This window comes from Typopeltis vanoorti, chromosome 1, assembly GCF_054136105.1.
Source record: "Typopeltis vanoorti isolate ZY-2024b chromosome 1, IOZ_Tvanoo_1.0, whole genome shotgun sequence".
Taxonomy (NCBI): Eukaryota; Metazoa; Arthropoda; class Arachnida; order Uropygi; family Thelyphonidae; genus Typopeltis; species Typopeltis vanoorti.
The window spans coordinates 189,572,786-189,600,547 of record NC_143549.1 but is presented as its reverse complement, the minus strand read 5'-3'; the positions used below and the strand labels follow the sequence as shown (position 1 = coordinate 189,600,547).

General features: G+C 35.5%; 1 protein-coding gene across 2 annotated transcripts in view; it reads right to left on the bottom strand.

The window, feature by feature from the left end:
* LOC150110719 (uncharacterized) overlaps positions 1-27,762 on the bottom strand; it is a 487,651-nt gene that overhangs the window by 419,761 nt on the left and 40,128 nt on the right. For both annotated transcript variants that reach the window (XM_090400398.1, XM_090400407.1), the window contains exon 3: positions 9,668-9,843. In XM_090400398.1, the coding sequence (XP_090256524.1) occupies positions 9,668-9,843 (176 nt within the window). The remainder of the gene's footprint in view (positions 1-9,667; positions 9,844-27,762) is intronic.

The following is a 27,762-nucleotide window of genomic DNA, read 5'->3' as shown; positions in this document are numbered from 1 at the left end:
TAACTCACCTTTAGTTGAAAGAGACCAGATAAAGGTTCGTCATGTCACTGACAGGAAATGAGTCTGTCTCATACGAAGGTAGAGGTTTTTCCCCTCACCCAGAAACTTGGGTTTTTCGTATCTCAATAGAAGTGAACACACACTTCTACAGACATAAGACACTCCTGGAATAAGGAGTAACCAAGCTATTTGGTAGGATATCAGTTCCGGCATAAGCGTAAATTAGGATAAGATAGGATAGGAAGACCGCTCACAGACTATAAAAGAATAGACAAGATAGGAAATGAAGAAATAAGAAAACGATTATCCATAATTAACATAACAGAAGACATCACACTATAGAAAGAACTGGCAAAACCATGAAAAAAGAATGAATGAGGATAGACGGCCAAATATTGCCTGGAAATATAAACCAAAGGGACACCAATCAAGAGGAAGACCCTGGAGGAGATGGGTAGAAGACTTTTTTTTAAACTCTTGAAATGTTATTACAGGCAAACAATTGCCTAATACAGGAAACCAAGGAGAAGACTGTCATGTTATTGTTTCAAAAGTGAAGAGAACAAGAGAACATTCTGTGGGAGGAGATAGACTAAGACATATTGTCCATACAGAGAGCATCTAATCTCCATGCTATAACATAGCCTTGACAATGCCTTTCACATACTGTTACACAGTCTCTCTCTCTCTCTCCCTGCATAAACTGGCAGTAAAATTTTGTGCCATCTGATCAAGACGCCACTAGTTTAGAATATATACTACCTACCAATAACTGTCTGGACACCTTAGCAAATTACAATTGATACCAGCAGGCGAACCCTAATATCAAGTATGTCCGCCTTTTGCTTTGATCACCTCCTGCACCCCTTTGAGAGAAGCTTTCCACGAATGTGCAGCAGATATTAGGTGATGTTTGTTTCCATTCCTCCATCAAAGCAGCACTGAATTCAGTGACAGATAAAGGACGTGCTGCTCTTGACCTCAATCACCACTCCAATTCATCCAATAGGTGTTCAGTGGGATTGAGGTCAGGACTCTGTACAGGCCAGGGCAGTCGTTTAACACCCATCACTTCATACATTCCATAACAGCTACAGCTTTGTGGTATGGGGGCATTGTCGTCTTGATAGTAACACGAGTCCATTCTATAAAAACTCAACAGTGCAGGCATCACCTGATTATCCAGAATATCATAGTCATGGAATAATGAACAACAACCAGTGGTCCCACTCCAAACCAGTTGAATGCACCCCACATGATTACTCCTCCACCACCAAACTTTACTGTGGGTACAACACACTGTGGTAACAAGCGTTCATCAGGCTGCCTCCACACCCACATCTTGCCATCAGACTGGAAACAGGTGAACCGTGATTCATCAGTCCAGAGTACCGTTTTCCAGTGGTCAATTGCCCAGTTCACATGCTCTTTGCACTAGGCCAGACAAGCCACCTTGTTCGTTGTTGTTGTGATGTTTGGTTTGAGCGCCACCTTCCATGGAAACCCAGTAAATGGAATTCTTTTCATACAGTATTAGTGCTCACCATGGTGCTCTGGAACTCATAACAGATTGTCTGTGCTGACTGTAGCTGGTTTTTGCTTACCACCCATTTGAACACCTTCCTGTCCCTGTCAGTCATTTTCATCAGCAGCCCTGGATATTTTCCTGCACTAGTGATGATAGAACATTTCCATGTTGATAACATTGCCAACTGTTGATTTTGGATGCTCAAGTTGAGCGGCAATGGTAGTATGGACATGCCACCAACGTGACAGCCCACAATGACACCTCTCTTGAAGTCACTGCTACGATGAAATATTAATTCCTACTACCTGTACACTGGTGGTTTTTATGTTATTAACAAACCTGAAATGTTCCATAACTTCAAATAACAGAGGTGTCTGGATTATTGGTAAATAGTGTAGCTTTGATGTAGTTTTTTCCCCCTTCATTGGAGGTCAAGCCAAGAATAATGGTTGATCAAATCATTGTCACACTTTGGTACTTTTGAAATGTAATATAGCTTGTCTTTGTGTGTGTGCGTGTGTGCGCACGCGCGCACGCACGCGCCAGATGATGACCTTAATATGAAGATCAAAACGTCGGGAAATTAAAGTAATTATTCCTAACAGGGTTGTAGTCTCCATAATTTACTGAAATGAATTGCATCAAGTACAATAAACTTGAACAGTTTGCGTTTGCAGAACATGAAATCTCTGAAATTCTGTACAAGAACAGATTTCTATTTCTGAAAGAAAGAATATACAAAGGAAGTTGTTAGGCACTGTTAAATCATCCTAATCTCAACAGGTCCAACAGATTATATCCTCCATCTACTCGTCATAACTTTTTTTTTTAAATCTGGATTTAATAATAACTCCTCAGTATTGCCTTACCAAAACATTGGTATCACACTATTCACAAAAATTTTACATTAACTATGATGAATGAAATAATCAACTATCTTAAACTTCATATCCATATTTAAACAAAACAAGTATGCCACAATAAAATAAATACTATTTATTTTATCATATCATAAAACAGCATATCATAAAACAGCATCAACATGAGCTGAAGAACAATAACAGAAATTTGGATACAAAACAAAAAAGAAAAATGCATGCATTACAATAGAATCCTTTTTTTTGGGGGGGGGGGTGCGTGAGTGTGTGTGTGTTAAAAAATTTATTTAATACAACTGAGGATAACAATTCTCCAAACCTCTGGAACAGAAAGGCAGTTCTTGCAGTTTAATTTAGGCTGATGGACTAGGGCTTCAGCAATTCTTTTAATAAAGATTTAAATTTAAAAGTAGAAGTATGCAAAAGTTTGGTAAATGCCTTCGATATCAGTAACAGGAGTTCTGAAGACTATGGTCAAGGAAATTAAACAACAAAGAAAGAGATACAGCACAAATCAACATAATACAAGAGAAACAATAGATAGAACATTATAATAATTTATGGTATGACCCAAAGTTAATAACAGAAAATAATAATGAAGAAATCAGCACTGATATAGAACCAATAAAATTGAAAGAACTAAAAGAAGTAATAAAAGTATCAAAAAATACAAAATCAACCGGATTAGATGGCATGAATGCAGAGCGCTTTCAAAATATGGCAGAAAATATTTATATCACAGATTCTTAAAATTAATAAATAACTATTGGAGGAAATGTGAGGTTCCATCAGATTGGTTAAAAGCTAAGGTTATATTTATATTTAAGAAAGGAGAAAGAGATGATTGTGGAAATTACAGAGGAATAAGTTTATTAAATACAGGTTTACAGTGAAATCCTGAATAAAAGACTTAGAAATATGGCAAACAATCTACTCTCAGAAGAACAAAATGGTTTCAGACATGCAAGAACATGTATAGACAATATTTATGTGTGAAAACAAATTATTGAAAAAAGACAAGGATTTAATTTAGAGACTCATATGGCCTTTACAGATTACGAGAAAGCTTTTGATAAAATACACAGGAAAAAGCTATGGAATATAATGAAAAAATAAGGATATCCATTGCATTTGGTACAAGCTATACAAAGTTTTTATAAGGATACAAAAGTACAGTTACAGTTAGGTAATAAATTAAGACTGAAATAAATCAGGGTGCCAGACAGGGATGTAGCTTATCTCCAGCTCTAATCAATATATCAATATATATATATATATATATATATATATATGTAGAAAGTATTTTACCTTGGGTATAATAAATGTTAAAGATAACAAGCTATTTTAAACCTGGTTTTACTCCATTTCCCAAGTAAGCAAACAGACAAGTAAGTCAAGTTTGCGCCTGCACGTAATGCAAGTCTAGCTGACCCTACAGGTAGTGCAAGACCAAGGTAACTCATGGTAAAAGTAGAATAAGCTCTGATCACTAATCTTAATATTTACCCATAATGCAAAGCATATCTCCTGGAGGAGATGTATGATGCTTTGTATTAAAGGCAAGGGGCCACTACCCAGACCAGTTTCGACCTTTATTGAGGTCTCATCAGGGAGCCAGACTAGAAATATCAAGATTTTAGTAATACAGAGCTTACAAGTATTTTACCAGAACAAGTTACCATAAGGTGTTTTAACCTTATTAAATAAAAACCTCAGGAGGAGATATAAATGTAGAAAGTATTTTACCTTGGATATAATAAATGTTAAAAATACCAAGCTATTTATTATACCCAAGATAAAATACTTTCTACATTTATATCTTCTCCTGAGATTTTTATTTAATAAGGTTAAAACACCTTATGGTAACTTGTTCTGGTAAAATACTTATAAGCTCTGTATTACTAAAATCTTGATATTTCTAGCCTGGCTCCACTGATGAGACCTCAATAAAGGTCGAAACTGGTCTGGGTAGTGGCCCCTTGCCTTTAATACAAAGCATCATACATCTCCTCCAGGAAATGTGCTTTGCATTATGGGTAAATATTAAGATTAGTGATCAGAGCTTATTCTACTTTTACCATGAGTTACCTTGGTCTTGCACTACCTGTAGGGTCAGCTAGACTTGCATTACGTGCAGGCGCAAACTTGACTTATTTGTCTGTTTGCTTACTTGGGAAATGGAGTAAAACCAGGTTTAAAATAGCTTGGTATCTTTAACATATATATATTGACCAGATTATTAAAATATGGAAAACAACAATAAAACAAAGTATCTAGTTAACCAGAAGAAGAACTGTTATCAATAACAATGCTGTATGCAGATGATCAGATTATATTAAGACAATGAAGATGACCTTCAAAAATCAGTTAATGAATTAAAACAAAATAAGCAAACAATACAATTTAAAAATTTCACAAAAGAAAACAAAAGTCATGGCATTTGAAGATCGGGATCATGTTAGATCAAAAATAGTTATAGAAAATAAAATAATAGAACAGATGACAGAGTTTAAGTATTTAGGCTGCATCAGGGACGGTTCTAGGATTAGGCACAAAAGGCACCGGCATAGGGGTGCAATGGCTTTGGGTGCCAACATCGCAAAAGAAAAAAGTAATAGTATCAGTTTTGTATTATTAGTGTACAGTAATAATACAAAAAGTTGCCACTTTTTTGGCAATAACTATAAACTGCTTTTAACAATAAAGAATTTTATGATGTCTATCTTGTCTTACAATGCATTGATAAAACTGTCCTAGAGGCACCACATACCCTCAAGCTGGCACTGGGCTGCATAATAATATATCTAAGAGATAAAGATATAGATGAAAAAAATAAAGAAATTTCAGAAAATCTGTGGAACAATTTAAAGGACAATGAATAAAAAAACAAAAGAAACTCAACTAAAATTTTATCAAATAATGGCCACTCCCACTCTGTATATGGTTCTGAAACATACAGTTAAAAAGAAAGATGAAAGTAAAATACAAGCTAGAGAGATGAGATTTTTAAGAACAATTAAAGGATTCACAAATCAAGGAATATTGAGAGAAATGGAAAGAACATCTATTCAGGATGGAAAGATATTGACTACCAAAAGGGGTAGATAGACCAAAGGGAAAGACAAAGAGAGAGAGGGGGGGGGGGGGAGATCAGCAACAAGATGGAAAGACTAGTAAAGTCAGAACAGGCAAATGCCTAATCCTTGAAGAGAAGAAGCAGATTTGAGTTTCCAATTCCTATTGAAGCGATACTCTGAAGGAGCAAATTTTATGTGCTCTTATTAATTACCATATTTGCCCGCATATAAGATACACTGGCCTATAAGATGCACCCTCTTTTTTATACACATTTTTTAGGAAAAAAACTTTATCACTGAATATTATAATGAATTTACAGTATTTCAAATATAAAGTAATAAGTAGGTCTACTTTCAAAAAATACCTAATCTAACTAGGAAAGAGTACCCATCTTTTAATTTTCTTCATCAAAACCCAGAAATTTATTGTAGGTTATGTTTACTGTGAGTTGCTTTTTTTTTATCCTCTTCCTGATTCCACCAAGTTCTTATCGTTTTCTGAGTTGGGGGTGGCCAGAAATGCCTCTCTGCAGCCCTGTTCCATGTTCTTTAGTATACGCTATCACACATAGCTTGTATGCAATATTGTAGCAATGCCAATGTTTTTCAACAATAATTTGCCAAGAAATTTAAAGAAAATTTAATGGAAGAAATTTATCACCATTCACAACAACTGCGACAACTGGAAAGTTTAAACGAACAGGAACACAGCTGTGATTGTTGATGACAGCGCATGCACATCCACTGAACTCCACGTAACTGGAATGCTCTCACACACCACAAGAAAGCAAGAAAGAAATTGTGTAACTTGGAACAGAGAAAATTTCCAGAAATGAAAGTAATAAAAAACTGAGTATCAGCATATAAGATGCACCCTGTTTTTCAGACCTATTTTCAAAGAAAAAAAGTGCGTCTTATATGCTGGCAAATAAGGTAATTAAAAAATAATTCTTATTTGTGATATGGTTGGTTGGCATGCAGATGAAATATGAAAACAGCTGCCCATAAAAGGCAGTTTATAGCAGAAAGAAGTTAAAATGATCCATCAGACTTTCATTTGATATGTATCCATATTATTATCTGAAAACGATATTTCTCCTGACAATTCTTTCTCTAAAGAATTTTATTCTAAGTTGCAAATTATAAATTTTATGTAGAAAGGAAAGGATGCTAAACCTTCTCTCTATGTAGATGAGGTTTTTGTTATTTGGTCTGGTACTAAATCAGAACTCCTTTTTCATTTACAAACTATTACCATTCCTGCTACTTGGTTTTTATAAAGTAGCATGTTCATGCAACTTGTCATATTTTGGTCATACACAAAGATCTCTCCAAAAAAAAAAAAAGAAAAAAAGTATTTCGAAAAACCACGGCTATATCCAGCTTATTAAGCCTCATAAATCTGATCTAGCCCAACATGGAATTGACAACACTGGGATCCAGTAATTGGATAATACCAAATTTTTGCCTAACTGTACTTTTAAACATGAATGTTTATTGAAAGAAAGTGTTGAAGCACTTACTCCATTAGCCTAACTTAAATCATCATGATCATCTTTCTATTTCAAAAGTTTGGAAAATTGTTGTCCATAATTATATTAAATAATATACAGGTAACCCTCATATAATGCAGATGTTAGGTTTCACAGAAATGGCGCGTTATATAAATCGAGTTATCTGTGACTCAGATCACATAGAAAAAGTAGGATTATGTTCCAAAATCTTTTTTTTTTTTAATTATATAAACAACAATGACATATCCAACAAATATATATTTTTATTTAATTCAGGTAATTCATGTAAGTTAAGAAAACATATAAACTATGAAACAAGTACATAGTATAAATTTATAAAAATACAATTTGTACGCAAACTTCATTGCCCATAATGCATAAATGTTTTAGGCAAAATAAAATAAAGTGCATATTTTAATCATCGTCACTTCTTCAAAACTAACATTTCATAGATGTTCTTTATTTACGAGTGGTTGGATGTCGTCATCACTTGAAATCTCTTGGACATCATTTGTATAATTCTCATTGCATACTTCGGCTGGTTTAGTTATTAAGAAGTCAATAATAAGACCTTGCTTACCACTATGCTGCAATTTTTTATTAAGTTCATAATATGGAGCTAAACAAATATCCAAATGTCTCGTGAATTTTCCGGAGAGCTCCATTGAGGGATCATTATCCATAAAATAACTTCCTAACTTTCTTGCTAAGTCCAATCCACCTGCTAATTTCTTTAATGATTCATCACACAATCAGAATCTAAGGCAGATCTTTACCTGGTTCGACGTCATCTATTAATTGTATCAGTTTCTCCTCATTTAAATCTATTTACCAATCAGTTAATTCACTAATTTTGTTTTCAACCATATCGCAAAAGCCCTCTTAGTGGCCATTATTTTAAAAATAAATTTTTTACATAAAAAAAAAGGCATTACATATTGTATGTAACTCACCAGAAAATAAAGTGCTCAGCTTGAGATTAACACACTTATAATTTTTAATGTGTTTTCCTGGCAGAAAACGAAGACAACATTCAAACAATTGATGTACATGCATGCTAAAGGGTATTTTCCCTAATATAAATTTGCTACTTATAACTACATGCGTGATACTGGCAGAAGCAAATTTAACGAAGATAAAATTTGATATTTAAGTCGCGCGGTGAAAAATATATGAAAAGATAAAGGGTTACTGCAATTTGTAGACCATGTTTTTATCAAAACCGCATTGTATAAATAGCGCGTTGAACAAGGGTTACTACAATTTGCAGACCGCGTTATAGCGAAACCGCATTGTATAAGTACTGCATTATATGAGGGTTACCTGTATTTCAATTTTTGTTAATAAATACACACATCTCAATACTGTTTTATTCTAGCTATTATGTAACTGATATTTAGAATGATTCTATTGCAATGCTCACATTTTGTTCTTTTGTCATTTCTATTATTGTTCAACTCACACATATGATATTTTATATGAAAAATGAAATATTTGTGATTAAGAAATAATATTTATTTTATTGTGGCAGATGTGTTTTGTTTAAATATTTAAGTCCTACAGGCATCTTTATACAAGATTATATCTAGTATTTCGATAGCATATCAATGATACACATCCATGTCTTATATGATGGAATAATATGTTATCACTGGTGAGGTGGTTAATTTCATTTTTTATTTTATTTATTTATTTTTTTTTTACATAAAGTATCCATATTATTATATTCTATTCCCAGTGTACATTAATGACACTGGGAAGGATTTGACATGTGACATATAGCTATTTGCTGATAACACAAAGATGAGTAATCAGGAGTGCTGCTGATATGCAGTACCTGCAGAAAGATTTGAATAGGCTAGAATTGTGGGCATGGGAAAATGACTGGTGTGATTAGATATACAATGTATTATATTGGTGGGATTATGCTTGAAAAAACTAATGAGGCTAGAGATCTTAGAGCTTTAGTAGACAAGAAGTTGAAGTTCAAGGGCCATATAGCAAAAATTGTAAATACAACTCAGAGAATAATGGTAAAGTTGAAACGAACCTTGACATGTGAAGATAAGTCATTTTGCCTCTTTATAAGGCCTTGATAAGACCTCACTTAGACTAATGCAAGCAGGTCTTGTCACCTGATTTCCGTGGTGATTCTGATACAGTGGAGAAAGTGCAAAGGAGAGTGTCAAAAATGATATCAGGAATGTGGAATACAGATTATGAAGACAGACTGAGAACTTGTAGGCCAGATACTAGCAAACAGGAGAAAGAGGGGGTGATATAATTGAGACTTATGAACTTCTGATAGTTATACAGAATTTCAGTAGATGAAATTTTTTATTTTATGGAGGATGGGGAAAGGACATGAGGACATTAATGGAAGTTGAGAATGAATGCTGTCAAGAAAGGGGTTAGGGCTAGATTTTCTCTCATAGAGTAGTGCGTGATTGGAATGGATTGTTGTTGGATGTTGTGTGTGCAAGTAGCATGAATGAATTCAAGAACAGGTATGGTGCAAGTAGTATGGCCTACTTCAATGATTTTCTGACTCCCTGGAGGTCTCTCTTAATAATATTATTATTATTATTATTATTACTAGCTTATATATGTCTACTTATGTTCACATTCTTAATAAAAATATACAGGAAATCGACATCAACGTAAACATACCTTTTGCTCTTTAGCCTTTGACTGAAATGTTGAAATTGGGTTTCTAAAAACAAAATTCCATAAGTCTTGTTCCACCTTTTTATCAAGGGCATAGTCAAGATCTGTTAACAGTAATGTTTCTAAGAGCTCACACAATTCTTGTCTTTTGGACCATGACTCAGAGCTAGACAGTGTTCCTATAAATATATGTAAATGCATGAATCACGTTAAAAAAAAATGCATATCAAAATATTTTTGAAAATTCCAATGAATCATAATAAAAAAATAAATTCACTATGCATAGTTTTTACAATGGATCAAGCAATCATTTGAGTTAGTGTTTGGATGTGATATCATGATTTACAAATATACCAGTAGAAGCTAATCATTTTGAAGATATGTTTTCATCTTACAGAGCAGAACTCACTAGGAACTCTCTAGGAATTTAATCAATGAACATGTGTAATGTGAAGAAGAGAAATATAAAGCAGCAGCATTATTTGATCTCAGATGTTATGAAAACCATATGGCACAAGCAAATGAATGATATTTTTGTTTGGTAATATGGTTTGAAGGATTTTAATAAGTTAATTTTATTAATTATAACTTAGACAAATCAATGAAACCAATGAGATGAAATTATTAAGAAAAATTGAAGGTATAATAATATTAAACAAAATCCAAAACTCACAAATCAGATAAATTTGTAAAATACAGCAAATAAATAATTGATTCAAAAATGGAAAGAAGAATGGAAAAAATCATATAGAAAGAATGTTGGATAACAGATTGGCAAAGCAAGTAAAGTACTGGATACCAAAGGAAAAGAGAAATAGGGGAGGAACAAGGCAAAGAACATGACAAAATAAAATTCACTGTATTATATTTGTTATTTCTCATAACAAATGTTATGAGAAATAACAAAAACTTAAAAATACTGAACTCAATAAGTGAAACAAGCATTAAAAAATAAAATAAATAAGATAAAGAAGGAAACAGCATATACCTTAGTTCATTAAACACTCACTCATAGTTAACACCTTCGTGTAAGCAGTTCAGTGTAAATGTTCTAGTTAATTTTGTTTATTACTGTTTTGTTTTTCTTCTACTGATTTTATGTTCAGTTCTTTTAAAATATCTTCATTCGTTTTTTTTTTTTTAGTCTAATAACATGTATTCTGCAGATTTTCTAATGAATCTCATTTCACACATTTTAATTCTTTGTTACTCTGGTTTTTGTTTATTGCTCAAATTTTACTACCAATAATGTAGGTACTGCTAAAGTATTGTATATTTTTAAGTGTTTCTTTTTGTATAAGATTACAATCAGAGTTCTATTTATCAGGTCTATAACCTGCAAAAATTTATAAGATTTTAATTTGATGCCCTTTTCTCCTTCATAAGATATTTCACATCCAAGGTAATTTAAAAGTATTCATTGGTTCTATTATTTTATTATTAATAAGTGATATTCAGTGATAATATAGTAAAAGTGATGATGAGATGATATAAGTGATAATACAATGATATTCTTAGACTTTGCAAAAGCATGTGATAGATTACCACACGATAAGTTGATGTACAAGCTGCATAGGATGGGAGTAGATAGTATATTGGTAAGATAGATCAGAGATTGGCTCTCTGAACGATACCAGCAGGTTGTGTATGATGGAGCAGTGTATCAAAAAAGAAGGGTAATCAGCGGCGTGCCTCAGGGTTCTGTTCTTGGGCCCCTGTTGTTTAACTTGTTCGTAAATAACATATCATGTGGACTGACTGGGTATCCTCAGTTATTTGCTGATGATGCAAAGTTGGGAAGAATTATAAGTAGCATTGTTGATGTTAATTCCCTTCAGGAAGATTTGAATAGATGTTTTACTTAGACAAAAGAGTGGCATTGTAGTTTTAATATCAATAAGTTCAAGATATTGCATTTTGGAGTACAGAAATATAAGCCTGTGTACTATATCGATGGTGCCGTACTACAGGAAGTGGATGCGATTAGAGATTTTGGAGTGATGGTTGACAGTAGACTGAAGTTTAGAGGGCATATTGCTAGTGTTGCAATGATAAGAAGTGCTCTAACATGCAAGGATAAAGAAGTGGTTGTGCCACTGTATAGGGCACTGGTCAGACCACACTTGGACTATTATGCTCAGATCTGGTCATGTTTTTAATGTCATGTGGAGACACTGGGAGAGGGTCCAGAGCTGAGTGACTAAGACAATATCGGGATTTTGGAATGCTAGAGAGAGACTGAAGGAATGTGGATTGCAGAGTTTGGTGGATAGGAGAAAGAGAAGTGATATGATAAAGACATTTAAGTTAGTGAGAGGATTTTATTAGATTAATCCAGAGGGGATTACAAAAAGAGTAGAGGTGAGAGGGGAAGAACCAGATGTCATCCCTGAAACTTATATAAAAGTGTGTGGAAGGGGGGGGGGGGTGAGTAGTAGATTTTTTGCATGGAGAACTGTCAGTGAATGGAACGCATTACTAGAATGTGTTGTTAATGCAAGGAGTGTCAAGGATTTTAGGATTCTATATGATAAATATGTTGTCAGTTGAATGAACCTCCCAAGATGAGTCTGCCAACTCCATGGAGGGTGTAATAATAATAATATTTTACTTTTAACTGGAGTTTGCCCACAAAATGCTATTGTTTTAGTTTTATCAATCAATAGATATTTTCACGTCAAACTGTGGCATTTAAATTATGAATTAATCTGTAAATTATCTTCCATCTGTGTAACTCTTCTTTGCACTCTTGCCTCAGATTCTTTGTCCCCCCCCCCTTAGAACCCAGGAGCTCAAATCTATACACAGTAGTCCAGGTGTGGTAAACATCAAGGCTTTGTAAAGAGGTAAAATGACTTCTTTATTCGGTTTAACATCACAATTATCCTCCAAGTCATATTTAAAATTTTTGCTACAAGATCTTCAACTTTTTTTCCACCATAACTCCTAAATTCCTAGGATTATCAATTTCTCTAAGCATAATCCCACCATATTATAATATGCCAAAGTGCATTACTTTAAACTTACAAAAACTGAGTTGCTGGCCACTATCATTTGCCCACAGTTCTAGCCTGTTCAAATCATTCTGTAAGTGCTGTATATCAGTAGTAGCCCTGATACTTTGCACACTCAGTGAAAAAATTAATATCCCCTGACAAGTCCTCAAAGAGTGTTAGATTTGATGTCAGAAGTGGTCTCAGTTAGGCATGTGACTGTTTTGCCACTAGTTGGTGAGAGTGCTGTGCTGACCTGGAAAGTATCAAAGTATATGGATGTTCCAATGAGGAATAATCACATATATAGATTTAACAACAATGGTCCAAGGACTGATCCCCAGGGTATCCCACTGGTCATCTTAAATTTGGAAGATTCACACTCCCACTCCATATACCACTTTGTGATACCTGTTCATCAGCCACACACACTTATGTAACCAAGTCAGCAGTTTATGTTCTAGTCTCATTATTCTCTAATTTATTCATATACCTTTCATGTGGTATCCTATGAAATGCTTTAGCAGTCCAATAGTATCATAGCATATTCATTCCCTTTATCCAACTCAGCCATAACATTATTATAAAATATAAACAAATTGCTCAAACATATGATCAAGTAGGTTAATAGACAAGCTGCTGCAAAGCATAGTTTATCTGTTAACCCAATTCCATATGTAAGTTCATACTAACTTTTCCAGTAGGATCTTTCCTGAACTGAGACTCAAATCATACAAAATGTCAAGGGCCTAATCAAGCATGCTAGATATTATTATTATTATTAAATACCAGATATCAACGGAGTCAAAATACTCATTGCAAGAGGCACACACACACACACACTGTTACAAAGCCCATCAAACCATGCTTTAAACTCATTCAATGTATCTGCATTCAACACGATGTGAGGCAATGCATTCCGCTCACCATGCAAAGAACCTGATCGTGTCATCAGACAGTTTACAGGGATATCCCCTGAAAGCTAATCACATCCCTTCTTTTCCTCCTATTCACCAGGCTTTGCAAACTGCATTCACTCAATCAGTCTTTATATCCCACATCTCAAAGACCAGTTACTGCATTAATCAGTCTTCTCTGGATTCTTTCCAGTATATCCTCATCATAACGAGTACAAAAGGACCAAATTCATGCATAATAATCCATACGAGGCCTGGTCAAGGCCTTATATAATGGAACCAGAACCTCTTTATTTCTGCAGGTGGTGGACAAGGCTCTGAACTTCAGATCCTTGTCCACCACCAAGGTGTCGTTTCCTCAACTTCCTCCAAAATTTCCCCATAAGTGTATACTTTGCATCCCATTGTCGCCTACCAAATTTCGGAACCTTACACTTTGAAACAATCAACTGACAGTTCCAAACTGTTGTCCACTCACACCATCCATTGAAGTCCTCGTGTAAGGCCATAAGAGCTGCTTGATTCCTCATTACTCTCCCCAATTTTGTGTCATCTGCTAACAGTTGTATATCACCAGTTAAACCCATCCCAATATCATTCATATATAAATTATCTAATCTAGCCATAAATACTGTTATAAATTGAACAGCACATAAACCTTTAATCTTTCAGTAAATCATTTACAGTTTTCAGCACATACATACTACACATATAATGCACACACAGGCACTCAATGTTTAAAATGTCCCTCTTTTGCATTCACACATGCCTGAAGTCTGTGAGGCCACATACTGATGGTGGCATGCACAACATTCAACGGAAATGCTACCACTGTTCGCTCCAAATCCAAATGACACCCAGCATCTCCAAGGCTGGTGATGCTGGGTGTCATTTCTTGAGGGCTACACTCTAAAGTTCCAACCACAATTTGAAGTCCAATAGATTCAGGTCGAGACTTCCAGACAGCCAATCAGATGGTGATATGCGGTCAGGCACATTTGCCTCCAACCACTACTGTGTGGTCCTCGCCTTGTGTGCAGGGGCTGAATCCAGTTGGAAGGTCCACTGCCTACTGTAAAACAAGGTGTTGTTTAGAGGACCAGACCACAGGTTACAGCATGGAGTCTTGATAAGCTTTGACAAATGTTTTGAAACCTTTCTTGTGGAAATGCAACTCAGATACTCCCTGATATGTCATCCCTCCACACCAAACTATGAGTTAAACAGGGTGATGACCTCTCTGTGTGACAATCCAGGACCCATACCCGATCATTTTGACAGTTAAATGACTCTTCAATGGTGAAAATCATCTCGTCTGTGAAGAGGTATCTGTTGTTCATGTACCACCAGAGAAGTGCTTTTGATTTTATCACCCTCAGGTCAGTTAGCCCACGTGACATCATTCTCTGTGAGGTGTTCATCTCTCACAACATCACTTTCTGCATTCCCAAAGGATTAAGGTGGAGGCATGCCTTCACAGCCCTCACAAGCTGTTGCATCCTAACGCAGCATGGATGACCTGTTCTTTGGACCTCAGATATGTCTTCTGTATCATTAAAATAATTAATAGTCTGATACACAAAGATTCTACTGATCCCGAGGGTTTTTAGCATGATGAAAATAACAGGTGGCTCCATTCCAACCTTGTGAATCACAGTTACACAGTTCTCATAATTTTCCCACCTGCATGTTAACCTCTATAGCTAGCCAAATCTCTCTCTCTCTCTCTACTGATAAACATGCGAATACTGGCTGCACACAATATTACCACTAACGGAACCTGGCTTGCCAATTCTGTTTGCAGCATGGGAGTGTGCACAGTATTTATGGCAAGATTATGTAATAACAATGGTCTAAAAACAGATCCGTGTGACACACCATTAGTGACTTTTCTCTCCTGAGACACTGCATCTACTTACACAACTTGCTGATGCCTATCCACTTCACTAATCTATCATCCAATTCCATGTGCTTCAGTTTAGTTATCAACTTGTGGTGTGGCAATCTATCAAAAGCCTTTGTAAAAACCATAATACTTCTGCCCCTATTGCTGAATTCTTATACAGGTTATGCAACAGCTCCAGTACCTCCTTCACGTGTTATTCTATCTTGTCATCTAATGCAGTAGTAGCAATGTGCACCATGTTGCATAAGATCAGAAGATCTTAACAAGGTGAGCACTCATTATCTGAACAATCACATCTGTGTTTGACACTTGAGCATCATTCTTTTTTTCACTTGCAGCATAATGATAAAATTCTTCTGGACTGCACTGTCTTCTCAGCCTATTTCTTTTCATACTCCAACTGATATTCCAATGCAATACTCATAACTTTTCCAGACTGTTCCTCTCATCCTTATTTTCTAGATATTCCTTCCACATCATCATCTTCTTATGGATCTCTCTCTCTCTCTTTAATAAGATTGCACATCTAATTCATTCCCAAACCATTTGTTTGTCAAATTCTAAGGATACATACTGATATTGCACCATTTAAGCATATTTTCAAAGCTTCCCCTGAAATGTTGATACCCTTACCATTCCGTAACTAATACTGTGGGATAGAACACAGTATTCTGCTGCATTTGTCATAATCAGTATGTAATAACCTTTCCTAATTGGAACATCCATATACTTTGCTACTTTCCAGGTCAGTATGGCATTATCACTCTCATCAACTGAAGGCCAAACAGTCACATGCTTAATTGACATCCCTTCTGACATCAAATTTAACAATTTTTAACCTCAAGTTCCTTCTTTTATGTGTTGCTTGAGAAAATTGTCTTGCAATAGCTCAATAAATTCTTTCATTCTTATCATAAATTTTCTCTGTTATCCAATCAATATTCAGATAATTTAAATCATCCATAATAATTACTCATTTAGTACTCATCAGGGGTAATCAGGAGTATATCTGACTCTGAGAGCCAGGTTTCAGCAATGCAAACAATCTTAAACTACAACATATTCATTAAGGCAACAAACTTAATCCATTTGTTCCCAATGCTCCTGGCATTAATGTATAGACATAAGTCTTTCTAGCTTTTTTATGTACTTATATCTGCAGTCTTCTTGGCTCAGTTGGGCAACTTTCTCTTTCTTGTCAACACACACATTCAAAATGTCCAGATCTAAAGCACACAAGTCTACACTACTCAACATACATTAGTCATGCTCTCTAACATTTATATCATTATGATGCTTACATACCTTCAATGAATTTACACACACACACACATTCTCACAATTCTTCCCACAATAACCTAGTTTTCCTGACTCACGGAATTAGATCTCACCCCAATATATAGTTTCTCCAGGCTTCTAATGCCAAATCAATTATATATATCAGATACAATAAATCCAGTAAAAATCACAATAACATACTAAAAATACACTAATTAGTCGATGAAGACAACACATAATAACAATAATAAATCAATTATCTTACCGAAGGTTGAAAAAACTATCCTCACTCAAAATAGCCACGAACACAATTGAGATACAATGACTATCTCTCTAACATACTTAGTTGTGACCTCAGCACTCAATGCTTCTATACTATAAGGCATTAGGGTCTCTGAGAAACCAGGTCTCAACATTCAAATCATTTTCAGATATCACAAGACACTATTTATTCCATCCCAAAAATATCAAATTAAAAAAATTAGTATTCAAATAGCAAAGTTTAAATGATCAGACTAGTATTATTATTATTACAGGCGCCTCCAAGGAGTCCTTAGACTCATCAAGGGAGGCCCTAAACACCATGTCCATCACAACTATTCGACATTGACACAGTTTCTATCATACTTTGCCTTGAACTCATTCACTGTCATAGCACCCACAACAGACTCTGGCAGCTTATTCCACTCATTCACCACTCTAAAAGTAAAAAATCCAGCTCTAACACCCTTACTAACCACACTCTTCCCCAGTTTACATGGATGTCCCCTAGTCCTCCCACCACCAGTCCTGTTCTCAAAAATATCCTCTGAATTAATCCTATAGAAACCCTTCAGCAATTTGAATGTCTCAATCATATTTCCCCTTTTCCACCTATCAACCAATTTCTGCAACCCACAAATCTTCAACCTGTTTTCATAAGGTTCATTCCATAGACCTGCTATCATCTCGGTCACTCACCTCTGGATCCTCTCAACTTCCTCCCCATCAAGAAGAAACCTAGGTGACCAGATCTGGGCACAGTAGTCGAGGAGGGGGGGGGGGGTCTTATCAAGGCTAGATACAGAGGAACAATAACTAGCTTAACTCTGCTCGTCAAAGTATTCTTCAGCATCCAAATGATTTAATGAGCTGATTTAGCCACTTTTGCAATGTGCCCCATAAACTTCAACTCCATATCCACCAACACTCCCAAGTCCCTGACCTCATCAATCTCCTGGAGTACAGTTCCACCAATGTGGTATACTGCTGCTAATCTTTTCACCCCAAAATGCATAACCTTACATTTTGCCACATTAAATTGACATTCATTCTCCTTAGCCCACACCTCCAATCTATCCAAATCATCCTGCAAAATTTTGACATCTTCTGCATTCACTATTGTCCTACCCAACTTTGCATCATCAGCAAACAAATGAACCGTTCCTCTCAGTTCCTTCCCTATATCGCTAATGAACAAATTAAACAGCAGTGGTCCAAGAACAGAACCCTGCAGCACACCACTAGTCACAGGCTGTCTTTTCGATTCTACTCCTGAGTAAACTACTCTCTGGTATCTCTCCATCAACCACCATCCATCTCACCAACCCTGTATCCATTCCCATATGTTGCAGTTTACGGATTAGAATTCCATGTGGTATCCTGTCAAAGGCCTTAGCCGGGTCCAGCAGTATCACTGTAAACCCTTTAACCTTATCCAGTTAAGCCGTCACTGTGTTATAAAACCTGAGCAAGTTACTGAGGCATGATCTACCCTTCACAAAACCATGCTGTCCCCCATACAATATCTCACTTTCATCAATCCATTCCTGTATTTTTCCCTTGACTACTTTCTCCAAGACCTTGACAATGACTCCTTATATGCTGATCGGTCGGTAATTTGCAACTGTAGTCTTGGATCCTCTTTTATGCACTGGAACTATTTTCCCCTCTTTCTCCCCCCCCCCTTCAGGACTAAACCAGACCCGAGACTCAGATTAAACAACATGGTCAAGGGCACTGACAATTCATTAGCCATTTCACGTAACACCCATGCTGGTATACCATTCAATCCCACAGATTTATTCACATTAAGGTTCTGTAATAGACTATTCACCTCCACTTCATTCACCACAATTCCCATATAAACTAATTGTTCCTTCATTCCTTCAATGTCACCACCTGGATGATATACTCTTGCAAAGTGCTCACTCAGTAATTCCACTATATCGACTGATTCAATGACCTCCCTACCATCGGCATTCCTTAAAATCATTCTGCCTTGTACAGTTTTTCCTTTACTTGCAGCATATTGAAAGAACTGTTTGGAATTCTCTTTAGCTTGCATGGCTAATTTCCTTTCATAATCTGCTTTTGCTTTTCTTACCACACTCGTTACCCTTCTGGCCTGCACTTTATACTGGTCATATGCCTGCAGGTCACCTTTCTCCTTAAATTCCCTCCACAGTTTTTTTTTTTTTTGCAACTCAAGTTTAATGGTGTTATTCATCCATTTAACCACTACTTGATTTACTATTCGGACTCTAGGTATACAGTCAGCCATAACCTCCTGCAAAAGCTCCTTGACCTCTTCCAATGACCTATCAACATCCAGCCCTTGCAGTTTTACATGCCATGGCACCCAACTTACAAAATCTCAAAATCTTTATCTAATTTACTCTCCTCTTCAACTAGAAGAACTGATACTTATATAAAAAATACTTTGGATTTTAAAAATAAAATTTCAGATCTTCATTTGGACGTTTCTGATATCATGATCAGTTTAGATGTTGTTTCTTTATTTACAAATGTGCCTCTTTCGGAAAGTATTGAATTACTACAACAGGAATTTCCTTCAGACATTGTAAACTTATTTGATTTTGTAATAAATTCTGGTTATTTTTCTTTTAAAAATAAGTTGTATCAACAAATTGAAGGAACAGCAATGGATAATCCTCTCTCTCCTGCTATCTCTAATTTCTTTATGGAACATTTTGAACAACGTATCTTTGACAATATTTCTCCCAGACCTACTCATTGGTTCAGAAATGTCGATGACATTTTTGCTGTATGGAATGGCTCTTCTGATGAACTTCAACAATTTCTCAATAAGTTAAACGCATTTCATCCTAGGATCAAGTTTACCCTAGAAGTAGAATCAAATAAGCAGTTAGCCTTTTTAGATCTTCTAATTCTTCGCCAACCAGATGGTAACCTACATTTCTCAGTTTATAGAAAGAAGACTCATACAGGCCACTATATCCATGCGGAATCTCATCACCATCCCAGTCAAAAGGCAGGAACTATTAAAACACTGGTTCATCGGGCCCACTCCTTTTGTTCTACAGACGATCTTTTACAGAAAGAACTACAATATATAACTTCCTTGCTATCTAATGGCTATAAGAATTGCTTCATTAAAAGAACTTTGAGTAGATTTAATATGTCTCCCTCTTCAAACACAGAGGAAATAAAGCGCATTACCATCCCTTATATACAAGGCATCAGTGAACGTATAGCAAAAATTTTAAAACCACTGAATATTTTTGTTGCCTTTCGACCGTTTAGAAAAATCTCCACCTTTCTCGCTTTTCCAAAGGACAAGCTTCCACATCTTAATCATCCAGGTGTCTACCAGATTCCGTGCTCTTGTGGATTATGTTATTTCGGACAAACGGGAAGATCTTCCTCCATTCGGCTAGAAGAACACCAATCTTATATTGAATACTTTAAACCTGAAAAGTCTGGACTTGCAGAACATGCCACCTTCACTAGACACAGAGTTCATTGGAGAAAGACAAGAGTTCTTCACAAAAGTCAGTTTCTCATGGAACGCCTTTATAAAGAAGCATGTGAAACTCTACTTCATTCTCCTAACTTAAACAGATCCGACGGCTTACGTCTATCCCCTTTATGGGAGATAGTACTTTACAAATCAGCTAATCTTTCCTAACTTTTTATTGTATTAAATTTTTTTTTTTTTTTTTTTTTTTTTTTTTTTTTTTTTTTTAGGAAAGTTATTGACCTTTTTAGTTATCTTACACCAGCTACTTAGGTGGCGCTTTTTGGAATTGTCAGTTAGTGTTTAATTTTTGTGCCTAATTGTACTGAAGATGCCTGTGACACACAGGCGAAAATTATACTCTTAAATAATATTTCTACGTGAGTTTTTCCGTTATTTATTTGTATAGTTATGTCTACTCACGGTTTACCTCTTTTAAAACTTTCATATTGATAGTTTTCTTACAGTAACAATGCTGTTCTATTTTTAACATGACAGTTGTTATATTAGATCTAAGATTCTGGATTATCTACAATCTTGTTCATAGATAGCTCTTAGGAAGAAACATTCAGTGGATAGAATATGTGCCTTCCATATGCTTGGGATTTTTAGACCATCATTATTGTTCAGATTGGGGTGGTTGATAAGAATCTCACAGGCTTCCTTAAATTTGCGTTCATACCATGTTTTGGTGTGATGTAAACAACTGGTGTTTTGCTTTTGAAGTCAATTTGATGTAAAGTGTTCAGGGCATGATCAGAAAGGCCAACTTCATCATAGTTATATATTTAATGTGTCGTTTATGTTCCTTTTGTCTGATAGGAATAGTGTGTCCTGTTTCCCCTATGCATGGTAGATTACAGGTGCAATAAATATGGTATACTCCAGGGTGGGCCAGCAGAGGGAGTGGGTCTTTGGATGAGTTGAGTAGGCTTATTAATTTTGCATGAGGTTCAAAGGTGGCTTTGAGGTTGTATTTCTGTAGTATTCTGTTTATTTTATCTGATGTCCCTTTAATGTAAGGAATGGTTATAGTTTTATTGTAGTCTGGTTTATCTTGGTTTTTTATTAAGGTCTTGTAGAGAATTTTGTTAATGGTGTTTTGGCTGTAACCATTTTTTTGAAAAGTATTGCTGATAACTTTCAATTCGTTCTTTCAATGCTTGTTCATTGGAGCAGATTTTCAAAGCCCTGTTTTTTAGAGTATTAATGAAACCTAGTTTTTGTGTTGGTAGGAGTTTATGTGTGTATATAGCCAGTATGAGTCAGTTTCTGGTGAACTGTGAAGGAAAGACTGCCAGAAGGAAGACATGTGACAAGTGTATCTAGAAACAGAAGTGTGTTCTGTTTTTCAATCTCAATTGTGAACTGTATGTGTTTGTGTTGTTTGTTTAGGTGGCTAAGGAAAGTGTCTAGTGTCTGGCGGCCATGGGACCAGATCACAAAAACATCGTCAACGTATCTAAGCCAGACTTTGGGTTTTAAAGGAGAGGAATCTAGAGCATGCTGCTCAAAATGTTCCATATAAAAGTTAGCAATGGGGGGATAATGGCAAGCCCATGGCTGTGTCTTCTTTTTGTAAGTAGAAAGCGTTTTGCCATACAAAATAACCAGAATGTAATACATGGGCAAAGAGCGCCATGATATCTGGAGGGAATTTGTTCTGTAAAAGAAGGACTGTGTCATTGATTGGAACATTAGTAAAGAGGGCAGAGACGTCAAAACTGACTAATAAATCATCTTTTTCTAATGTAATGTCTTTGATTATGTTTATGAAGTGTTGTGTATCTCTGAAATAGGAGGGGGAATGACCTACCAACTCCTTGATTGTTGCCGCTAATTTCTTGGCTAGGTGATAATTCGAGCTGTCTATACCTTCGACTATCAGCCAGAGTGGTGTGTTTTGTTTGTGTATCTTAGGTAGACCATAAATTCTCGGGGAACGAACATAGTGCAGAAGTAATTTTTTGACTGTATCTTCAGGCCATAGTAATTGATTTAAGTAATTTCTCTGTTTTCTTTTTTATTCTATTGCTTGGGTCATAGTTAACAAATTGGTATGTACTATTGCCCGCGAGCAGATTCATTTTTTCTAAATATGTGGTTCGGTTTAGAATAACGGTGGCACTTCCTTTATCAGCTCTAGTTATTACGATGTTTGGATTTGATTTTAATGATTTCAAAGCTGTTGATTCATGTTTCATTAAGTTGCTTGTTATTGTTTTCTTATAATTTATATTTAAAATGTTGGCGGTTTCTAAACGTGTTTTATCTGCTATGGTATTTGGGATGAATCTTAAGCCTCTTTCAATATTACAAATAAAATCCAGTTTGTTCATCGATCTTGGTGCTACAGCAAAATTTAGACCTTTGCTGAGTAGCGAGAGTTCATCTTTGTTTAAGGCATGGTTGGATAGGTTAACTAAGTTACTGTTACCTGCAGGCGATTGGTGGCTCTTGTGGCAAATTCCCTCCATGATATCTGGAGGGAATTTGTTCTGTAAAAGAAGGACTGCATCATTGATTGGGATATTTTGAGAAACATGGCCTAGATTCCTCTCCTTTAAAACCCAAAGTCTGGCTTAGATACGCTGATGATGTTTTTGCGATCTGGCCCCATGGCCACTAGACACTTTCCTTAGTCATCTAAACAAACAACACAAATGCATACAGTTCACAATTGAGATTGAAAAACAGAACACGCTTCCATTTCTAGATATACTTGTCACACGTCTTCCTTCTGGCAGTCATTCTTTCACTATTCACCAGAAACCGACACATACCGGCCAATATATACACATAAATTCCTACCATCATCCAACACAAAAACTAGGTGTCATTAATACTCTAAAAAATAGGGCTTTGAAGATCTGCTCCAATGAACAAGCACTGAAAGATGAATTGAAAGTTATCAGCAATACTTTTCTAAAAAATGGTTACAGCCAAAATACCATTAATAAAATTCTTTACAAGACCTTAATAAAAAACAAAGATAAACCAGACTACAATAAAACCATAACCATTCCTTACATTAAAGGGACATCAGATAAAATAAACAGAATACTAAAGAAATACAACCTGAAAACCACCTTTAAACCTCCTGCAAATTAAAAAGCTTACTCAACTCATCCAATGTATGGTAGATTACAGGTGCAATAAATACGGTATACTCCAGGGTGGGCCAGCAGATGGAATATACCGTATTTATTGCGCCTGTAATCTACCATACATAGGGGAAACAGGACACACAATTCCTATCACACAACAGGAATATAAACGATACCTTAAATATAATAACTATGGTGAAGCTGGCCTTTCTGATTATGCCCTGAACACTTTACATAGATTTGACTGGAAAAGCACCAGTTGTTTACATCACACCAAAACATGGTATGAACACAAATTTAAGGAAGCCTGTGAGATTCTTATCAACCACCCCAATCTGAACAATAATGATGGTCTAAAAATCCCAAGCATATGGAAGGCACATATTCTACCCACGGAACTTTTCTTCCTAAGAGCTATCTATGAACAGGACTGTAGATAATCCAGAATCTTAGATAATCTAATATAACAACTGTCATGTTAAAAATAGGACATCATTGTTACTGTAAGAAAACTATCAATATGAAAGAATGTTTCTCCCATGTTATGTTAAATAAAATTTAGCTTTGATGTAGTTTCTAAATATTTAATTAATTTTTTTAATTTTATTCGTATCTTTTTTTTTTTCAGTAGAGATCATGCCAGTAGAATAACCGGTGATCAAATCATTGTTTCTTTAGCTTACTGTGTGAAATGTAACTCAGCTTGTCCTTGTATATACTTCGGATGATGACCTGATATGAAGGTCAAAACATTGGGAAATTAAAAATAGTTATTTATAACACAGTTGTAAAATGCATAATTCTCAAAATAAATGCTGATCACACCATGCAACACCAAAAGAAAGGAATGTGTAAAAGCAGTTAAAAAAAGTCATGAATGAATACAAAATATTAGGAAGATTATGATGAAAAGAATTTTCTCAAGATCTTCAGGTTTTGTTTATCTTATTCTATTGTCTATTCCCACATTTACTTTGCTATCTTCACTAAAAAGTATGCCTAAATGGCTGAAATATTTTACATATTCTAAAGATTGTTATTCACGATGCAGCAGATATTCTCAGCGTATTATGAGAGCATTACTCCAATCATTGGAATGATGCTCTGAACAGACATTCTGAATGATGCAATGCAGCCACTGTAAAACTTTTATAATAATCATTCTGATAAAAATAATCTTTCCGATCTGTAATGACTTCTAAATAGCACATTAGTTTTCTTCCATAAGGTTACACATCTAATTTACTCCTCACTTGCCAAATAATCCAGTCCTAACTTGCCAAAAGCAAGTTAGAAACTGGTAGACCATGCTTTGGACGCCCCTTCACACAGGATTAGATGGATTAGATTATTTAGAAGTCGTTACAGATCCGAAATATTATTTTTAGAGTCAGCCATGGCTATGAAGAATTCTTCTAACCCAAACAAATATGGTTGCATTAATTTGCTAAAAATCTGGGAGAATGATCTTAAGATCGAATCCTACATAGCTGTAATACTTCTTCTTTAGCATTAGAGGGGGTCAAATTAGGAATGACTTTAGATCTTTTGTCTGTTATAATTTAAATTGTTTCACTTACTCACTGTCACGTATACATACTGCTCAGTATGTTCGACAACAGCCATGTAATTTGATGTACTGTTTTGGCCACTTTTGCAATATGCCCTATAAACTAGAGTTGTCTGTCAACAATAACCTTCAAGTCCCTTGCCTCATCAACTTCTTGTAGTTCAATTCCAATAATATAGTACACAGCATGTGATCTCATCTTCGCAAAGTGCAGTGCCTTACACTTAGCCACATTAAACTGATAGCCATTTATCTTTGCCCATACAACCAGCATATAGGATGACATGGAATTCATTCTGCTTCACAGCAACTTACTGGTCACACAATATTATCACAACTGTAAATTAGCTGTATTTGATTCTAATGAATGTATTTCTATCTATGCTTCTTCTTTACCTCCTTACATGTGGCAATCATTCACATATATATTTCCTACTTTCTGTTTTAGAGCCACCTTTATGTAATGGTGGTTTCAATTACTGGTTTCTAATATCTTCTAGAACAAACAGATTCTTTTCCGCCTTTATATAGTTCTGGTTTGGATGAAAGCAAACAAGCCATGATATGTGGCATACCCATCCAATACACAAAGAGAAAGTACAAGACAAATTCCTGTGTCCCATACCATAGGCAAGTACAACATGAGATGATTTGTCCCTGCCTGTCACAAACATGTCAACTGATTATATCACTTGCAGTTGGGATTTAGATTTGCTTCTGCATGCATTTTCAACATATGTTTTACATTAGTTTTGAAATGTCAAGATACAGAAGAAAAGGGTAGGGAGAATCAGATAAGGATTTAAAAGTTCTAAATGTGAAAATTTATAACAATTGTAGATAAATTTAATTAGAAAACAATTGGCACTGCCTCTGATGAAGTTGTTCAATCTGTCTCAGTTCTGGCAAGGTGCTAAGGGAATGAATGGAAAAAAAAAAGGGGGATAAGATAGTTCCATTACATAAAGGTGGCTCTAAGACAAAAAGTAGGAAACTACAGATCAATTAATAAATCAGAGTGGTTGTTAAAGTATTGGAAAAATTGGTTAAAGGTAAAATACAACAGTAGTGGATAGGGATATGACACTCCATAGTGGGCAGCATGGCTTTGTAAAGGGTAGGTCCTGTCTTTGTAATTTATTCACATCTTATAATAAAATGACAGTGGAATTGGATAAAATAACTACATCATGATACTGCTGCACTATGCAAAGGAATCTGACAGAATAATACACAAAAAACTATTACAAGAATAGGAGCAAATGGGAATGAAGCTTGTAGCATGATTAGGGAAGTGGCTGAAAGATAGACACCAGAGAGCAGTATATGGTGGAGTGGAATCTATGAAAATGAGGATGACTATTGAAGTACTACCTCAAGATTCTATGCTAGGGCTACTTACTACTCTTTAATTTGTATATCAATGATATAGGGAAAGATTTGGGGAAGGGGGGATATTTAGTTGGTTGCTGATTATACAAATACGCATGGATAGGCTTATGTGTTCGTCAGACATGTTGTAATAGGTTTCACAGTATGATAAGAACACAGAAATATTAGCTTTTAAGTTAATAAATAGTTATTTTCTTAACCATCTGTGATTATACAAATAGTTGATAAAGGTGATGCAGATATCCTGCAGGATGATTTAAATACATTGGCACTGGGGGGCAAAGGATAATGATTGTCATTTTAATGTTGCAAAATGTAAGGTTATGCACTTTGGGTTGAAAAGGTTGCATACTGTGCATCACATTAACGGTAGTACTTGATTGCAAGAAACTGATGAAGCTTGAGGGTGTACAGAGTCGAAGTTCAGAGAACATATTACAAATGCTGGTAAAATAGCTCAAAGGATTACTTGAATGTTGAAAAACACGCTAACAAGTAAAGATAAGGAAATTATTATCCCTCTTTATAAGGCTACGATTTAGCTGCATCTTGAATATTGTGCACAGATTTGGTCGCCTCAGTTTCTTGTGGACCAGGAAATGGTAGAGAAGATTCAGAGAAGAGTGACTAGGCTGGTGACAGGTCTGTGGAATGTTCCCTATGAGAATAGGTTGAAGGTTTGTGGGTTACAAAGTTTAGGTGATAGGTGGAAAAGAGGGAATATAATAGAAACTTTTAAGATATTAAAGAGATTTAATAAAATTGGAGCAAAGGAAAATTTTCAATATATGACAAATAGTCAGAGAACCGGAGCCATCGGGAGAAGTTGTGTGTGGCAGATTTTTTGCATGGAGAGTGGGGTAAATGAGTGTAATGCATTGCTTAGCTGTGAATGCCCTGACTGTGTATAAACATTAGTATGGGTCTCCTGCAGTGAGTGCCTAGACTCCATGGAGATACCATGTATAATGATCATAATAATGTTTCTATAGGTGTATCCTAATTGCTTATACCTTCAGCACTTAGATATACATGCAGTTTATAAACTGCATGTATATGTAGTATATAAGTAGCTCAAGTGATGTCATATTTTGTCCAGCCACTCAAATTTAAACAAATATGCAATTCTTTTCTGATTTATTTTTGACAGGGATATTTTGAGGGTTTAACACACT